We start from the raw sequence: 20058 nt of genomic DNA on the forward strand, positions 1-20058 counted from the left end.
AGAAGCAACTTAAAGGAGAAAGGGTTTATCTGGGGTCACAGTCTCCAAGGGCTAGAATCCATCATGATGCTGAAGGCATGGCGCAGAAGCATGAGGCCAGTCGATCAGGTTGTCTCAGCAGACAGAAAACACGAACAGGAAGCAGAGTGAGGCTACAAAACCTCAAAATCCTCCCCCAGTAACATGTAAGTCTCAACCTCCTATAGATCCCACAACTTTCCAAACAGCACCACCAGATGGCATTGAGCTGATGGAGACAGTGCACATTCAAACCACAACAGCAAATGTTCTTGTAAGCTTTCAGGGTTGACAAATCAAACTGCATTTTGGTCAGTATCCTCTTTCTGTTTTTCATATTATACTTTATGAGGTTAACCATAGAATTTAGTGACTTAAAAAAAAAAGAAATGGCACTGGAAGAAGAATAGTCTTAAGATTGAATAACTTCAACCCTTTTTTGTTAGTTTTCTACTTTATGCTAATTTTGTTGTTGTTGTTTGTTTTTTGAGACAGGGTTTCTCTGTGTAGCTGTCCTGGATCTCACTCTGTAGACCAGGCTGGCCTCAAACTCACAGAGATCCACCTGCCTCTGCCTCTTAAGTGCTGGGATTAAAGGTGTGCGCCACCAGCACCCGAACCACCCAAGTTTCCTACTTTATAAGACATAGTTCAAATGAGATAAAAATGGAAGACACCTAATACAAAAGACCCCTGGTTTATAATTCTTTAATTGTTTTTTTCAGTAGTGTAAACGTGATACACATTTAGTAGAATCTGCATTTCACATTATCTTCCTGGGCTAGTCATACACTGTATAATACTCTTCCATTTCTGGGCAGGGGCAGCAGATTGTAGTTTGCAGTAATTCATGGGCCCATGCCAGCAAGCAACTGATAATCTCCATGTAGTGCCAACTTGGACTCTAATGGTCAAGTAGGTCAGGATATTTTAAGCCCATGATGAGTGTATCAGGATGTAAATCCACTATAAATTAAAGCATATCTGTATTTAAAAGTTAGATGATTCCAATTCTTAACAAAGGTATGGTGGTAGTTTTATTAGTTACAAATTATAAATTGTTATGACCACAGATTTCACAGGAAACATCACTTTTAACAAAATTTATTATAAAAATCATAAGAAATTAGAAATGTGATGGATATATTCAGATGCCTTAGAGGAGGTGTAAGCAAAACAAAACTTATTTAGTAAGAATATATTCCCAGGATTTCTGACCAAGAGTATCTCAATTCCAGTCTTTTCTAAAGTGTTGAGATATTTTTCAAAATGTTCTAACGTACCTGCTTTTAACAGTAGCTGCCTAAAGACATCTCAGCTTGAAATCCAGTAGCCCTGAGGAAAAGTTTGTACTGGAGTAGTTTTGTAGATCACATATCATTTAGTGATGAGTTTTTACATCTCTGTGTATATAGAGAGGGCAGCAACTACAAAATGAGACTTTTAGGAGTTGCAGCCTTTGAATAGGATCTATTCCTACAGAATTTCAAGTCCAGTGTCCATCTAGTCAGCGATCTATAATTGCATCCTCATGACCATAATGTAAATGTATAAGCTTGTTCAGTCTGAGTTCTGTATAAGCTTGTGAGGTCTGAATGCTGAATGTGAAGTCACTAGTTATCAATGCAGTGGGTATATTAGGAAGCTATAGTTACTACAAATGACTTACAGGGCTTTTATGTCTTAAGATTTTCTCCTTTTATTCATACAGCTGTGTGAGGTTAATGTGGTAGAAAAAAATCCAAGAGGCAAATGAGAAAATCCAAGAGTTTTTAATTCCACAATTCAGTGTGAAACACTCATTTTTTTAAATCACCCAAACTATGTTCATCCCAAATAGCATCAGGCATTTAAAAAGCAATTTCTCAAAATCCGAATTATATTTTGGCATGATTTGGAAATGTTAACATCTGCCACCCATTGCTTTATTACTGTGTCTCTATCTCTCTTTGCCTCTACCCATCCTTCAAACTCAGGATATTTTTCTGAAGTATAAAGAATGTTCCAATAGTAGCTTTGTGACTTTTTCATGACTCCACACCAATGATAATTTTATATTACTAGTTGTATATGTTATACTCTCTACACTTTATTACATGTACTAGTAGTTTTGAACATGTGCGTTTCAAAATAAAATATATACAAGATGCATATTTTTTTATTTTAAAAAGAAAATTAGCTATAAAAGCTTCCTCTTCATCTTGGCAAAAATAATTGCCCACTTCAGAGGATCCTATTCTGTACAATAGTAATTTTAAAAGAAATATAACCAACTGCATTAGCTTGTGTAGTTGTAATTACATTGATGTAACTAATGGTTTAACTTTTTAAACTATTTAAATATAAACACCCTATAAACTATCTTGGAAATGTATATTCCTGAGGCCTAGTGAAATAATGTCTAATTTTAAAATTACAGTTTATTTGATGTTAAGTAAAAGAAGTAGAAAATGAAGATACTTGTAATTTTTCAGAGCTCATTTATAGAAATGTGCTCGTCATGATAGGAAAGCCGCAGTCACTGGCTTCATACTGGTTCTTTCTCTGGAGCTAAGTGAAGTATTGATTGTCCTGGTGTAGAGTTTTCAAAAGGCAGACAGGAAGTGTCAGTCCTGGGCACACACCAGTACACAAAGCTCCTCCATCTAATCATCTATTTCAGCCAGAAAGGCACATGTGTACTATTTATACAATTCTTCATTTTTGTGTAGAACACTGAAGCTCAGTGTTGCATACAGGTGTGCAGGTACGTGCTGCACTATGTAAATTATGCCTCTTTGGACATTTTTATGATACCCTTACGTAGCAACTCTTGATCTCTTTTTGTTTAACTTTAGGCAAATAAATTTATGTTTTAAAATTGAACTCAAAGAGCAATTAAAAGAAAAAATTGAAATCTCTATTATCTTTTAGAAAATCTTTTGTTATCTTACTTAAAAAAGAAAACATTTTATGCAAAAGCAATGTCAGGAAATTTTTATAAAGCTATTTTAATGAATTTAGTAGTCCTATAAACTTTATTCATATAAGGGAAGAGGGTATGATATTCAGTCAGCTACACTAGAAGAAGTAGAACTCTTTATTTTGTTATAGATATTGCTGAGTAATAAATGTAACATATATATGTACATCAAATGGATCCAGTCTTTCAAAGTGAGAAATCTTAAAATGTGTCACTAGGATTTTTATGGGCAATTAAAATCTGCCTTAGTTATGAGTAACTACTAAAATCAAACAAAATTTGAAGTCTCACTGTTACATGATCCTAAACATGCTTTGTTTACAGCTAGTGGTCATCATGGTTTTAGTCCTCTACATAGGGCTGCCCTCATTAGACTGTAAACTTTGCATGGCCAGGCACTGCATGGATTTGAAATGTGCTGAGACCCTCAAATTTACCAGAGTTCCTGATAAAGGCAGGTATTCAGTAATGCTGACCAAGTAAACACATGCCAGACATTTTGCTCTTCATAAAATTTTCTCTATAGAGTTGTTACATCCAACTATTTTTGTTTTCCCCCTCTACTTCTGAGCACTCCCCCTCACTCCTCTCAACCCTGTGTCTGTCCCAGTTATCTATTTTAACCCAATTATGTGTCTTGACTGAATGAATATGACTGAAATTTTGGAGGACAGTCTCTGAGCAGTACCCAAATTAAAGCGCAATGCCCTGAGCATGGTATTATGGCTAATACAGTCCTCAGTGCCTTGTCTGAGCACAAACTGTCCACTAAAGTATTTACGTCTTGGCTCTGAAGTAGAAGGCACACTCCTCATGCATCTCCAAATCAGTGAGTGATCTGAAAATGTTTCCTCGTTAAAACTTCATCAGTAATCATGTATGACATATTTAAAACAATTATACTTTCGAACATGCTTAATCACAACAATAAAAGTACAAATAATAAATCTGGACACTTCATTTTTCTCTCCCAGGCTTGTATAGAAGTCTTTGAAAGCTCTTAACTTTGAAAAGCTGTTAAATATTGAAATGTGGATCTGAGAGAAAAATGATTTCCTCCAGGTCCATTACTTATGTCACTGTTTTGCACTTAAGGAGTGTATGGTGTAGTCACTAGGAACACCTCGGGACCTTGGAACCATGCTGCCCATGTTTGACCAGCCTCCATCACTTGCTAGCAATGTTTGCTTTTTATATTGCACTGAATTATTATATGTAAATCATTTAAGGCAATGTCTATCATGTAGCACACTTCTAGTAAGTTTTGATATTATCAATATATTATGTTTCCCTTTTGATTAAAAAAGTATTAAAAATGGAGCCCCATCTAACTGGCTGTTAATTATTTTATATGTAAGTAGTTTATTCTGTGTTTATATGTATAATCTGTATTATACTCATCATGTATAAACTGCAGAATATATATTGTATGCGTATGTAAACGTGTATGTGCAAATAAAAATATGTTTAAGACAGTACAGTAAAAATATTACAATAAAGTGAAAAACCTTAGATCTACTCTTTGGTGATGATAAACAAAAATATATCTTTTCAAAAGATCTCTACCTTTAAATACGTAGCTGGAGCCTAGGCTGTCTGCTCTGCTGTTTCTGATGGTAATATCTCTATCAACAACTAGTCTTTATACATCAGTAAAACCGCCCTATTAGGAAGCAAAGTTTTCCTTAAAACATGATACACTGTCAGTTTCCGGTTTGAAGTTTCAGTGTCTGTTTTATGAGGTAGTCAGTAAGCAACTTGCCAGGAAATGATTGTTGTTTTATGCTGATTTTCTTAAGCGTATGTCATCTTCCCGAGGTAGTTAGCTGGCACATACCCTTTCTGCCCTTGTGCTTCAGCTAACCACCACTCTTTATTCCCACTTAGATCACAAAATCTAAGTATATGGACTCTCTGGTACTCCTGAAGGCTGAGTTCATGGGCACTCCGTGCTTGGAAAGCATGGACTGCATAGAAAATCTAGACAAGAAAAAAGAAAAAAAAAAAAAAGACGTTATTGGAACAAGAACCTAAAACTTTGGAGAAATTGAACAAGTTTCTACCATTTGAGAAGCGATGCTAAGGTGCTCCTAGCTTTTGACAGTCACCCAGTCCAGCTCTTCTGATGGGTCTGCTAGGCCATGACCTACCAAACCTGTGGTAGATAAGAGTGGAAGTAGACACTCTTTTTCTACTGGGAGGAGTTTAGGTTGTGCATTTGATGGCAATTAGGCAATTTCTACAAAATGCTTTTCATTGTTAATTCTTTGAATCATTCTCTAAAGAATCTCTTCCATAGATGGAAACATGGACAGACAATTTCTGTAGAACATGGAAAGACAATTTCTGTAGAATGACATTTCTGTATGTAGAGTGAAAAGTGGGAGGGATGTAGAAATGTGTTGAAGAGTTAGAGAAAATAAATTACAGACCCTCATAGTAAGTAAATCTGTAGTCATTAGAATAGCTTTTTATGAGAATAACAATATAGAAAATATTAATGTTAAATATTTTAAAATTGTAAAGTGACAGCTGGAAGATGGCTCAGTGGTTAAGAGCACATGAACTTTTGCAAAGGACCCAATCTAGATACCAGCACCCACTTGGGAGTTTCACGACCAGTTTCCAGAACTCCAGGTCCAGGGTATCTAGTGCTCTCTTTAGACTTGGAGGGCAACTGTACTCACACATACACATACCAACACACAGACACACATGTATAAAATTAGATGAATAATGTGTGCCTAGAATTACTAAGTAATTTCTCTGAAAAATCCTTCACAATTACTAGATAATTTGGAAGACCTCAAGTCAGTGTTTAAGTCATCTTCCAGTAAAATCAAAAGACTGCTGATAAAAAGGTTTCCTTATGATAGAAAATTAAGCAATTATCCAATAACATTTGTACATTCATTTAATCAAACTTTGCAAAAAATTATATCAGGAACCTTACAACTCAGCTAAAGCAGTAATGAATACTGATAAGATAAAACAACAGAACCACGAGTCACCATCACCAATAACAAGCTACACATGAACAGTACAGTGCATTTTGAAGGAAGTGATCTTTCATAAGGGACAAGGTAATAAAGGAGGCTAATATGTCACATCCACAAAGGTGGATGCATAGAAAAGTGATAGGAAAAAAAGGATGGAAAATTGAGGACTAATGGATGAAGGCTCTGTGAGAAATGAGTTGATGTCACTGAGCTGGAAAGGAGATGAAACAGTGTCGTGAAAGGGCCTGTTGTTACGTGAATCTTAAACCATCACTTACTTCAATAAAACTCTGATTCCATTGACTGGTACCTTAACAAGGAGCCTGAGGCCTTATTCAAGGGAAGGAGCTGTATTGCTAGGGTCAGAAGGTTTCCCCTGCAATTCTACGGCAATAATGAGGTAAAACTTAGGAAGAAGTGAGTAGGTCTTAAAGACAGAGCCTTCATGGATAGGATTAATTTTTATAAAAGCAGGGCAAAACTATCATCCCTTCTAAGTGAGAATCTAGCCAAAAGGTGCTATCCACCTACAAGGTTGACTTCATCAGACACCAAAAACAGTGCCTTGATCTCAGACTTTGGGTATCTACAACAGTGAGGATTTTATTGTAGGCAGGCCATCCAGTATATGGTATTTTGTTAATGGCAATTTGAATGGTGCAAGGTACACCTCTCAACTGGCCATGTATGCCATGCTGCACAGTAGTGTTCAAAAGTTTACTTGGCCTAAAAGGTTTGGATATCATATAGGAGATTGTGGTGCATGCATGAAGATAGATTGCTGGAAATGGATTACTTCATTTGGAAGTAAAGAAGAAAACAGAACGGAGGAGCTATAAATTCTTAATGAAATTTCAGGAGTGATAAATACCTTTTACAGAGCCTGTGACAGTTTATGTCACATGGGCTGTATCCTCAACAACCCTCTCAGTTAAGACTACTTGGAAACATGCTTAATGACAAGGCTCCCCAGGGCTGCTAGCACCCATGTCTTCTAACTCCCAATCCTATGCTTAGTCTGTTTCTTTTAGGGTTTTAGGAATCAAACCCTTGTTCTAAGAAAGAGATACAGTGTATTCTTGGAGAAAGGCTCCGTAGTCTCTCATCTGGAGTACTCTTCTACAGTTCTGAAAGTGACAATATTGAATAGGTCCACAAGATTAGTGTGGTTAATTTGGTTTGCAAAAGCTTCCAGGAGTGTGATGTGCTAAATTATAGTCCCAGAATAATCTATAAGAGCTGGAATCAGCAGCGTGGTCATCTTTGAAATTTGAATCAATAATAAATATGCTTTCCCAGTGCAGGCATGGATTTTTCAGGATAGATTAGCTACTGTCCCATCCCTCAACACCTATGTAGTCTTTCACTTTGGCACAAATTTCCCCAAAGGGAAAATAAAATATGATTAGATATATTTATTATTATTATATGTATTTTTTGTTGTGGCTTTTTTTTTGTTTGTTTTTTGAGACAAAGTCTCACCATGCAGTCATTGGCTTGCCTGGAATTCACTATGTAGACCAGGCTCACCTTGAATTCATAGAGATCTGTTTGCCTCTGCCTGTAGAGTGTTGGAATTAAAAGTGTGTGCCATCATGCCTGGCTTAAAATATATAGTTTAAACAAATATAAATTATCATGAAATCATACATTCAAAATTTAAAATTATATAACACTTTTATATTATCATAGCCCAAATTTGTTTCAAATTGGCAGTTTCTAGTTCTTATATAACATGCTAAATAAAGGCATACTTTACATACTGAAAATGGGACTAAGTCTGCTTTGAAAGAGAGAGTAGTGTCTCTGGTCTTCTAACTCTTTTTGTTTCCTTTGTTGTTAGATGAAAAATTAGAGGTTTTCGGTTTGTCATGAATTTAAGAGCTGAATGATTTCTTATTTTCAAATCTCAGTCTGCATTTGTCTAACTTTAAATGTGTATATGTTTTTGTCCAGAAACATTCATTAAAATGTTATTAATATGAACTATAATCATGTATTTCTTTTTTCCTTGTTATTTATTAAAATGTTTTACTGATTGCTCCTTTGCTCCTTGTAAGGCTGCATTTCACTTTATATATGATACCACAGACCAGCTCTCCACAGCATTTGATTTAAAATCACCTAGATCATGACTCACACCCAGATTATTACCCGTAAGCATCATACGGTTCCCTGTGGCACCATTACCACCTCAGCAGTCTCTTAGTCTATATATTTTTACATTTCATTTTTATTTCTTAACTTCACTGCATTGTGCAATTTCATTTTATTGATTTTTATTCCAATTCTCCAACTATGAACAATAAAATTCATAACATTTTAATTTTCATTTCCAAAACTAAAAAGCTTTAAAACCACCATTTACTCTATTAGTTCCAAAGCCAAAATAATTACACTGCATGAAAAATACTATTCCTTTCTCTCACCCTCTAGAAACAAGCTTTTATTTTCTTCATTCAATGATTATATATTTTTATTAACAAGTAGGTTTTTATGAAGTAAGCTGGGGTTTAATAAAAATGTTTTAATATGGATTTAAACATGAGGGTTAAGGAAAGAGTGCTTCTCAGAGACTAAAGCACACCGGAGAGCCTAGGGGTGAGTTTCACTAAGTCATTCTCCCTTTGTAGGCATTAGTAGTCATATAGGATTTGGGTGAGTTTGCAGCTGTTATCACAAAAGGATGGTTAAGAAACCAAAGCACACCACAGGTGCCTCCTGAGGAGCTCCCGACATGGTTATAACTGAGACAACAAAGGTAGGTGACAGGGATCATGGGAGGTAGGGTTATCTTCAGTGTAAACAAGTAGTTTTATGAAAAAAAAAGTTTCAAAAGTAAACAAAAAGGCCCTTTAGTGCTATAAATATCTTTATTCCTTTTCTCTCTCCATCCTGCCCTCCCTCTTTTCCTCAAATGGTAATAAAAATGAATTGTATTTTTACAACCTATTTGCCTTTCAGAATATTGTAAAACATTTTTCTATTTCAAACATTCTCTTAATCTTCATTCTAATGGAGTATGTAGCTAGAGTTTCTTGCCTGGCCCACAGTCAGGACAATTCTCTGTCACTTGCCAGTCCCACAGCCGCTCAGACCCAACCAAGTAAACACAGAGACTTATATTGCTTACAAACTGTATGGCCATGGCAGGCTTCTTGCTAACTGTTCTTATATCTTAAATTAATCCATTTCTATAAATCTATACCTTGCCACATGGCTCATGGCTTACTGGCATCTTCACATGCTGCTTGTCATGGCGATGGCTGGCAGTGTCTCCCTCCGCCTTCCTGTTCTCTCAATTCTCCTCTCTGTTAGTCCCACCTATACTTCCTGCCTGGCTACTGGCCAATCAGTTTTTTATTTATTGATCTAAAAGAGCAACACATTTGACATACAGACCATCCCACAGCAGGAGTACTTAAATAACTTAGGATCAGCCTGTCAAGTTGTTGATGAACTTTCAAAACAATGGCATATTAAACATCACTATCATAAGTAGTTATAAAATGTAAAGACAAAGACCAGGTCACAAGTTTGAAAAATAACAAACTTGTCTAAAAATGTGCTTTTAATTGTACCTCCATAGAAAAGAGCACATGCAAAGAAGCACATTTTCATTGAGGAAACCCTCTGTGGTAATGTGAATGAAAACGGCCTACATAGGCTCATATGTTTGAATACTAGGTCTCTAGTTAGTGGAACTCTTCGGGAAGGACTAAGAGGTATGGTTTTGTTGGAGGAGGTGTGTTGTAAAAGCCCATGCCATCCCCAGTTAGGATGAACAGGGACTCCAGTAAGCTGTAAATAAACTCTTTCTTTTTCCATGGTATCTTATCACAGCAATAGAAAAGTAACTAAGATGTCCTCCAAAGCCATTCACAGACCCCATAGGCCCTTGAAGTCCAGGGTAAAGATCAAATATGGAAGTCACAGAGCAGATACTGCAATAAACTTGTTGTGGAATATTTGTACACTGTGTGAAGATGTATTCACTGTGATTGGTTTAATAAAGAGTTGAATGGTCAATAGCTAGGCAGGAAGACAGGACTCTGGAAAGAAGAAAAGCAGAGACACAGAGAAGAAACAGGAGGTACAAGATGGAAGAGAGGTAATGCCATGTGATAGAACATAGATTAATATAAATGGGTTAATTTAAGTTAGAAGAGCTAGTTAGGAACAACCCTATGCTATAGGCCAAGCTTTATAATTAATAAAAAGTCTCTATGTCATTATTTACAAGCTGGCTGGTGGAACAGAACAAGACTCATTACATAAACTAGTCTTCAGCTGTCTGTAACTTAGTGTTTCTCAAAGCCTCAGAGATGCCCTTGAAAGTCAGGTAGAAGCCAAGCCTTCTCATCCACCTGCCCTTGTCAGGGTTCACTTGAATCATCAAGAAGACTCCAGTATAGCCTAGAACTCCTGTAGTATATGCTTCTGAAGTCTGGAGAATAACAGAAAGTGCTGCCACTGTAGGAATGAGCAGAGCAAGAAATAGTGGCACCAAGCAACCCCCCCTCCACACACACACACACACACACACACACACACACACACACACACATACACATACACAAGCAGTGTAGGTTACAGCTGACTTCCTGATTTTTTTTCCCTAAGTTTAAATAGCCATGCAGAAAATTGCTATTGGGTCTATCAGATATAAGATTTGACAAAGATCCAATTTACTGCCACTTTCGGTCACTTATTTGGACCTCTATGCTGTATCACTCTCTATGTCACCCATAAATATCAGGGGCTCAGTTTTCACAAGAAGCCTGAGAGCTGATAGAGTGGAAAGGCCAGCCTGAGGCAAACATGAAAGTACAACCCTTTCTCCTTACTTCCAGCGACGAAGAGCAGCTGCAGGAGGGGTCTGAAAACCACCAGCCCATATGCCTCTTCTGTCAGAGCTAAAGCATGAAAGGAATTGCTCCTTCCTGCCTCTTCTCTTTCTCTTTCTTTTTCTGGAGTTCCCCACAGGGATCACCTCTCTTTGCAGTAACTGAACTGGGGCATAATCTGTGCTCAAAATGGGAGACCTTTAATTTGAATGAAATCATCTAAATCTGAATGAAGTTATCAGAGATCCTGTGTGACCACTGATCCAAGATGGGCTTTCCAATACAATTTTATTAGTAATAATGCTAATATTTATCCATTGCTGGTTATCTATGTTAAATTGGTTTCCAAACTCAGAGGAAACAGAATAAATAGGATTTTTAGATAAGAATCTCCGATATATTTTCTATTTTGAGAAAGAGAAAATTTCCTCCCTGCCCCCCCATTAAAGAAAACATTTAACATCCAATTTACCTGTTCTGTACTGATAGGATCACTTGAGGAAGACTGTTTTGCTGTAGCAGCTAGTGGGAGCCAACTTTACACTGTTGCTAGTCCAGCTGAAGGAATAGTTAAGCCCAAAGTCCTTGCAAAGTTAGGCTAGAATTAGAATCAGTATCCTTCTAGCTTTATGATGCTGTCTTATTTACTATTCTACTGCTGTGAGTAGACACCATGACCAAAGCACTCAAAAAAGGGAAGCAGACAGGCCTGGTGAAGAAACAGTACCTGAGAGCTTTCCATCCTGATCCTCGTGCAGAAGGCAGAGAAAGAGGGAGAGAGAAAGAGGGAGGGAAGGAGGGAGAGAGGGAGGGAGGGAAAGGAATCTGACCCTGGGTATTGTGTGGGCCTTTGAATCTCAAAGCCCACCCCAGCAATGCACTTCCTCCAACCAGGCCAATCCTTCTCAGTTTTACTAGCTTGGGACCAAGCATTCAAACATATGAACCTGTGTGAGCCATTCTCCATCCAAACCACCAGAGGCGCCATGCCAAACTTGGGTCTCAGATTCTGTCTAGGCTATTGAGGTAAGCAGAAAAGTCTATGAGAATATTCAGTCAGGTCTAAAGATTTCACCGAATTGAAAAAAAAAAATGAGCTAACGTTATAACATGCCTTTCAGAAGCTGTAAGTAAGCTGAGAGGGTTAGCAAATGACAAAGAACTTGTGCTTTGAAACTACAAGCTGGAAGAGTAATGAGAACATGCTGTGAATGTCAGGCAAATTAGGAGTCCATCATGCCTGGGAAGAAAGATTTGCAGATAACATATCTGATAAAGAAGTCACACTGAGAATTTACAAAGAACTCTCTCTCATAAGACATAAGAAGGATTTAGGTTTGTAGCAATGAGATGGATGTGGTAAAGACAATAAAAGAATTTTAAGGTTAAAAAAAAAGTAGGCCAATATCTGAATAGAAGACAGAATGGTAAAGAAGCACAGGAGAAGACACTCAGTAGCATCAGTCTTTAGATGAAATCCAACACCATCAAGAGACAACACTTTAAGCTCACTATGAGGGTTATAATATAAACTAGCATCGCCAAGGAAGAGCCAACAATCTTCATCCATTCCTGATAAAATGTAAAATGTGAATGGGCACTCTGAAAAATGATTTGGCATTTCCTCTAAGAGTAAAACATAATTTTACCATGCCAGGATACAAATCCATTTCTGGATGTCTGTTTAAGAGAAGTGAAATCTACACAGACTCATACATTAATGTCCATAGCAACATTAGTCACAATAGCATCAAAATAGACATTGCCAAATAGTTAAATAGACAATGAATAGTTAAACAAAATTCCATATCTACTTAAGAATATTATTAGGCAGTAAAAAAGGTCATATATATATATATGAGCAATGAATATCAAACACATGCTGAAAGGAAAAAAGCCAGGTATAAAGCACCATATTCTGTTTCATCCATGTGAGACACACAGAAAAGATGGATTATAGAGATGGAAAATAGGTCAGTAATTTCCAAAAGCTGGGAAAAAGCAGGGAGTGTAAATGAATCCAATGGAGTTTGGGCATGAAAGAAATGTTCTAAAATTGGTTTGTACAACTCTGTAATTATAACTAAAAGTCCCTGGATTTTACATTGAAATTAAGTGAATTCTATGGCATGTAAATAAGAGCTAAATAATGCTATTTCTGAAGGGCAGCATGTCAATCCCTGTAAAGATTTTCTATATACCCTTTGACCATATTTTTATTAATATCCTTACAAATGTATTTCTAAAAGCATACAGAAAGAGATGAAGGATGTTCCTGGAATTATTGTTTTACATTTTTTAAAAACAAGACATCTTAAATATCTTAAACTGGGTTAGTAGTTATGTATGACTTATTCTAGAAAATGGGTATGACAGCATATGTTCATAATTCTACCACTCAGGAGACTGAAGTAAAAAGACAGACTGGGGTGTCTCATGAGATTCTGACTCAAAACCAAAATTTTTCAAAGATACTTCACAGAATTGTTTAAAGGAATAAATTCATTATACAGGTAGAGTTGTGTTTAACTATATAAAAAGTAACACATAAGATATGTTTTATTTGTGTATATATTTTTATGTATGCATAAAATATATCTGAAAGACACACACGGGATGATTTCTTTGAGGAGTATCACTAAGGGAAAAGAATAAAGACCTTACATTTAATTTATGGGTATTGCTCCATTTTTCACTTCCTGAAAATAAAATGCACTACCCCAATGGAAAAGAAATTTAGGCTAATGGAAATGACTAAGTTAAAAAGGCAGAAAATTAGTTGGTCACTACTTGGAGATTAATAATTGAATATTCTGAAACTTTATGAGGTAGCAAAAATGAACCTTACATTCTAATTAGCTTACCAATTTGTGAAGGTGCTATGCCAGTAGTCTTTGCATTGGCACAATGAGAGAAAGGTAAGTTACCAACTGTTCATGTAAAGAAAATGGTATTAATAAGAGATGAAATGTCCAAGTCCTACTCAGTTCAATGAAGATGTTGCTTGTAGAGCAGTGCTTCTCAACCTTCCTGATGCTACGACACTTTAATACAGTTCCTTATGTTGTGGTGACCCCCAGCCATAAAATTATTTTCAATACAACTTCAAAACTGTAATTTTGCTAATCTTGTGAATTGTAATGTAAAGTGTCTGTGTTTTCTGATAGTTTCCGTTGCAGCCCACAGATTGAGAACCACCACTGTTCTAGAGAATTCAAAGACAAGTTCCTACCTGATGTTGATGACCACAGCTCAGCTGCCTTTCTCCAATGGTGGAGCATTAAAAACAAATTCCTGACTACCCTGAATACTTAGCAGTGAAGTAGTGACTGCTATGGTTTGTTGAATCTCTATTCCGTGTCTGGAGTCCAGCACGCATATTATCTCTAGTCAAAACACCAACTCTGCAGTGTAGGGAGCTTTTGTTTTTGTTTTGAGGAAATGGGTTTAGATAATTAAATTCTTTGCTCAACAGTCCACAGATGGTATGTGCTAATAGGCCTAGGTATTTTCGATGTCAAAACTGGCAGTTTCCCGGTAAGTATTTCAGCTCAACGTGAGCAGTTAGAGATTCTTTCATTTGAGTGGCCAAGTAAGTTTTGCCTCAAGGTTTAAAGTCTTACCTGTTCATCTACCTCTTGAAAATGATCAACATCAGCACCATTTGTTTCAAACTTCCCACAAGTGCCACTAAGAGATGAGCTGCTGTCGCTTATGCTGCCTTCAGGAGTGCTCGTGACACTGTCGCAAGCTGGCCGACAAGACACAAAGAGGCTGATGTTCTCGAAATCGTCGTCACAGAATCTGTTCTCAGCATCTGCCTTCTGCTCTTTCGCTGGGTTGTAGCGCTTTAGGAAGGAGGAATACACGTAGCCTTTTACAACTGGTAGAAAAAGAAAGCACCAGAGTTAGGTGTAGACCTTCCCCAAACACGTAGAGACCCCTGGGAAAATCTCAACCTGAAGAGCAGTAATAGTTCTGTGGGAAAAGAAACTTACATCCTGTGTCAACAAACCACCTGCTTGTACTCCCCAGGGGATCTTTCTGTTCCAGGACGGCTACCAACTCTCCTTCTAGAAGATTGATGTCATGCTCTTGGGTGGCGTTGCACTTGCGCTTAGCTCGGTAGAGTTCCTCTGCTCCGTATGTGGACAGAAGTTTGGAGCGGTGATCGTCAGTTTGATGCGGCTCTTCCGGCTGGGAAAAGGAAGACGTCCTGGTTCAGGTGGACACACAGTGAAACCCTCACTGAGTTTATAAAGATTTTCCTCTAGAGAATTATTTCTCTATACAAGTTTTATATCAATCTGGATGTATTGCAAGGTCAGACTCTCACTATTCAGCTGAGATTTTCAGTTAAAAAATCTCGAGTAAGCACATGAGGGCAGTGTTGTAGAAAAGAAAGAAAATTCAACCGGGGCTAAGAAGGCAGAGGCTCTGGGGCTGGAAAGATGGCTCAGAGCATAAAAGCACCGGTCTGATGACCTGGATCCAATCACCAGAACCCACATAGTTGAAGGAGAGAACCAGTTCCCATAAGTTATCCTCTGACCTCCAAATGTGTGTGTGTGTGTGTGTGTGTGTGTGTGTGTGTGTGTGTGTGTGTGCATTTGTGACTCCTGCCCCGTTTACCAAGAAAAAGATGCCCACCGGCAAACATACAAATATAAGAAAAGTAAATAACTCAGTAATTTTTAAAAATGTTTAAAGAAGGCAGAGGTTCTAACAACTCCTGACTGTTAGTAACATTTCACTATTTTGTATTTATTTGCTTGCACAGTAAGTACATTATAATTTTAATTCAGTAAATTGCCTATGTGCATCTTTTTCTTGGTAAACGGGGGCAGGAGTCACAAAGAGACACTTTCCAAACTCTGGCACTAAATGACTTTGAAAAAAACTGCTGTATCTCTGGAGGCTGGAAATGAAATAGATTGAAAATGAGGGGCTGCACCGTGTGATTTATCTCTTTAAAATTCCTAATCAAGAAAGTCTGAGTATCCACCGTGTGTCAAGCACAAGTTTTGGTATGTGAGGGAATTATCATGAATGAAACAGAAACAAACATCACACCCTTCTGGAGTTTATAATATAAAAAGTAGAAACAGATGATAAAATGTAACATAACAAGCGAATGACACGTTATTTGGATGATTTGATTAGTATGGGAAGCAATGCGCTGCCAGGCAAAGAGATGATGTTTTCACTGTCACAGATAATGCTAAACTCACCGGAACCTGAGCAGGCTTCTTCTTTTCAAAGCTAAGCTTCCTCTCAATAAAGGTGGCACTGTTGTCCTTTACAAAATTCAAGTTTTGAACCTCTTCCAGCACTCGATTTTGAATCTCAGAGATGCTCAAGACTGGCAGTGGCACCTGTGGGAAAAACAGTGTGGTGTTTTCAGACAACCTATCACACTGGGCACTGACTCTGCCAGGGCTGGGATGGCAGGGAATGTAAGACAGTGCCACAGGGAAACTTGAGAGCTTCTGAAAAGATGGGCAATCTGATATTTCTGAAGCCACACAAAATGGTAGGGATACTTTTCTTTCTTATGTTTCAAGACTCCATAGGAGAACAAAACAGGAAAGGGGCAAGAAAGACTCAGGAGTGAAGTGCTGAAGCTGTGGTATTAGCAGTACCCCAGGTGGGACAGTGGGAGCGGGCAGGTAATGAATGAGCTTATAACAAGAAGCGTGGTTGGGAGTGTCTGTGTGTTTGTCCTACATGTTTAACATGTACGAAAGCTGGAAACCAGAAATGGACAGTTGTTGGGGGGGGCATATAAGGAGGGGAATGGTAGAATATATGTGAAAGGAAAGAAGAGAAGGGGTGTCTGGGGCAGAGAAAGAAGGCTTAAACTAATGGAAGAAGCTATGTGTGGCCTATGCTCTTGCAATCCAAGTTAAAAAAAAAAAAAAGAAGGACATAGAACATATGTGATTTAGACACCAGGGGGAGAATGTTGGAAGCTAAAGGTTTAAACAGGAAAGGTTAGGTAGGCGGTGGCGGAGGGTAAGGGGTAGATCAACCAAAACTAAGGATATATGAAGAAACCTTATCAAAATATAATTTGTTAAAAATGAGTTTAAACAAAAGTATCTCCCACATCAGTGAATGATGCTGCTCCCAGAAGACAAGAATCACTAAATAAAAATGTCAGTGCTGAGCATGGATTTCTCCCTTTCAGGTTTTGGGCTGAGAGACCCCAGAAGCACCTAAAACAATACAGGCTATTGTCCTTGTTCTTTGGTGCCCTCCATAGGCAGATATTAAGGCTGTATTACTGAAGACATGTACTTCTGTTGCAGAACACACACACACACAAAAATCTTAAACTGACCAGGAAACTCTTTTTGATGGCTAGCTTTTGTTTTAGTTAGAGTTTCTACTGCTGTGAAGAGACACCACGATTATGGCAACTCTTATAAAGGAAAACATTTAATTGGGGCAGGCTTACAGTTCAGAGGTTTAGTCCATTATCATCATGGCAGGACACTGCAACATACAGGCAGATACAGTCTTTAAAACCATGTGATTCAAAATGCAGAAGGATATCTGACTGACTTTATGCTTAAACCACACCACACAAGGGCCACGCATGCACATTCTGAATGAAGACTGAGGTTGAGGTGGCCAAGGAGTAGCGCTGTGCTCACCGGCCTGACTGTGGAATAAGCCTGCAGAGCTGCCAGCATCAAGTCCCGGAGGAGGGTGATAAAACTGCACAGGCAGTTCAGCAGGATCTTCCTAGCAGCCTGGTTGAATGCCTGGAGCTCTTCCACAAGCTGGGCATTTAGGGCCTCATATTCCCGTTTGGCCAAGTCTGATTCGTCGGCTGCTGACCGAGGCAGGGAGCTATTATAGTCCAGTAGTTTGTCATAGCGTTTTTGGATGAGCTTCTGAGGCCCTGGGAATAAGGACAGCAAGGCTGACAGTGGGGTCAGGATGAGTCTCTGAGAGCGAGCTACCTGCGAGAGAGAGAGAGAGAGAGAGAGAGAGAGAGAGAGAGAGAGAGAGAGAGAGAGAGAGAGGGAGGGAGGGAGGGAGGGAGGGAGGGAGGGAGGGAGGGAGGGAGGGAGGGAGGGAGGGGGAGGGAGAGAGAGTCCCATTACTGAGGGAAGGATGGCTCACTCCATGACCAATGCTGTTCTCAGTAGGCCTACCTCCTCTCTTCTGAAGCTCAAAGGGAACAGGACAACACCCAGTCATTTAAGAAGAGGATCTCACATTTGGGGGGGGGGGCTGCCTAAGCTTGTTTATTCAGGCTTAAAGCAACGATATTGAACCTGAAGATGAGCGAGAAGAGAAAGCCTGCTCACCCTGATCATAATTCTTCGGTCTACAGCTGTGCTGTGGATGCCTCCTTCAGAACCCTCCCTCTTGCTCCCTTCTAACCCCAGAGCCAAGCTGAGCTATTATACGGCATCAAGGTTGTGGTGAGGGATGTCAGTGTGTGGCATGATTGACCAACTCACCACCTTCCCCTCTTGCCATCAGCAAAATGTGCACAAGCTTTCTAAGGCGAGACTCTATTATTAGCCTCCTCCCCCGCATTGGTTTCAAATCTGTTTTTTAACCTTGAGGTTTGTTTTTGGGTGGAATTGTATTCCCCATGCAAGCATTGGTTCTTTAAATGTATATCTTAAGCCTGTGACAGAAATGACCAGACCTAAACATTTAAATACACCAAAAGGATCGAGGGTATCTGAAACTACTACATTTTCAGCTCTGAAACATTAAAGAAAAACTTTGCATTAGTGCCCAACCCCACGTCGGTACTCAAGAATCCTAGATTTAATGTCTTCTCTTCTTGTGTCTTTCCCTTGTGTGCTGAAATGCACCTTTATCCTGGGTCTGATGACTGCCCTGCCTCGCACCTTATCACACATGTTATAGGAATCTGGAAGTAGTTTTATTATTTGTAACCTCAAAGATATTCCAAGAAATCTGAGCAACAGCCTGTATTAATTAATGTAAATGGTTCCTGCTAACTTTGTCTGAACTCATTGGAAATTTAAAAGAGGGAATCTCATATGTTAGTGGCACCGGCTATAGCCAACACAAATTAGATTTGATTTGCAGTTTATGGAATAATCAATAGATACCAGCCCACCATTTAATGAGCCCCCGGACTAGGCAACAAATGTATTTACTGTATCTGGGATAAGTCACTGTGTTTATTACTTGCCTGGGAGCCACAGGTTACTAATTTGAAGATTATACTATAATTGTAATGTATGTCCAGTGCCCCATAGATATGAACTTTATTTGCCAAGGGACAGTAGTTGGAACAGATAAGCAGGCTGTATTTTAGAATTTTGTGCTACACAATATTTGTAGAAAAGTATCATTTATGGCTGTATAGAAATAACTTCTCTGCCTTGGGGTAAATTTTTGAGTTAATATTTCAGTTTTAAAGAGTTCAGTATGTTACCCAATAAAATGCCACTTTTATATCATGCTTTCTGGTGATTCTTTTAACTTGGCAAATCTAATATTAATATTAATAATGTTAATATAATATTTAATAATAATCAACATAATCATATAATCTAATATTATGTTATTAATGTAGACAGGACAGTTTCTTCCTTCTTTCTGTCAAACTATGGAGCATGCTGGCTAAGGGAGAAGCTATGGAGCATGCGTTCAGACCATTTTGATAAATATTTATCAACTTAGTGAATTTAAATTTAGCAAATTCTTAATGGCTTTTCTAAAATGTCCTACCTATAATTGAACCCTGGGAAAAAAACCCACAAGACATAATCATGTTGTCCAGTTAAGCCCCATAAGTGTAAAAACTTTTGTCTATTGATCTACCTATGCACCCACCTGTCCCACCTGTCTATTCCTGAGTAGCAAATCTGTTGGGGAATATTATTTTAAGGTGTGTTACTTTCATTTATGTTGCATTTGTTTAACTCTGTGAAACTGTGCTATTGTGTCTGTCTAAAACACCTGATGATCTAATAAAGAACAGAGTGGCCAATAGCGAGCAGGAGAAAGGATAGGTGGGGCTGGCAGGCAGAGAGAATATATATAAGGAGAAATGTGGGAGGAGAAAAGAAGTAGCTAGAGAAGGAGGAGGACTCCGTGGGTCAGTCACCCAGCTACACAGCCAGCCACAGAGTAAGAGTACAATTTACAAAAGTAAGAGAACAGGAGAAGCGCAGAGGCAAAAGGTAGAAAGGATAATTTAAGTTAAGAAAAGCTGGCAAGAAACAAG

The 20058-nt window shown here is 38.3% G+C and overlaps 1 protein-coding gene across 1 annotated transcript in view; it reads right to left on the reverse strand.

The window, feature by feature from the left end:
* Positions 1-1773: 1773 nt before the first annotated feature.
* Positions 1774-20058, reverse strand: part of Arhgef38 (Rho guanine nucleotide exchange factor 38) — a 117404-nt gene continuing 99119 nt past the window's right edge. The window contains 5 exon segments of the mRNA XM_059266280.1: positions 1774-4960; positions 14450-14709; positions 14825-15023; positions 16058-16201; positions 17486-17797. Coding sequence (XP_059122263.1) covers positions 4775-4960; positions 14450-14709; positions 14825-15023; positions 16058-16201; positions 17486-17797 — 1101 coding nt within the window. The 3' untranslated portion in view covers positions 1774-4774.

This window comes from Peromyscus eremicus, chromosome 6 (genome assembly GCF_949786415.1).
Source record: "Peromyscus eremicus chromosome 6, PerEre_H2_v1, whole genome shotgun sequence".
Taxonomy (NCBI): domain Eukaryota; kingdom Metazoa; phylum Chordata; class Mammalia; order Rodentia; family Cricetidae; genus Peromyscus; species Peromyscus eremicus.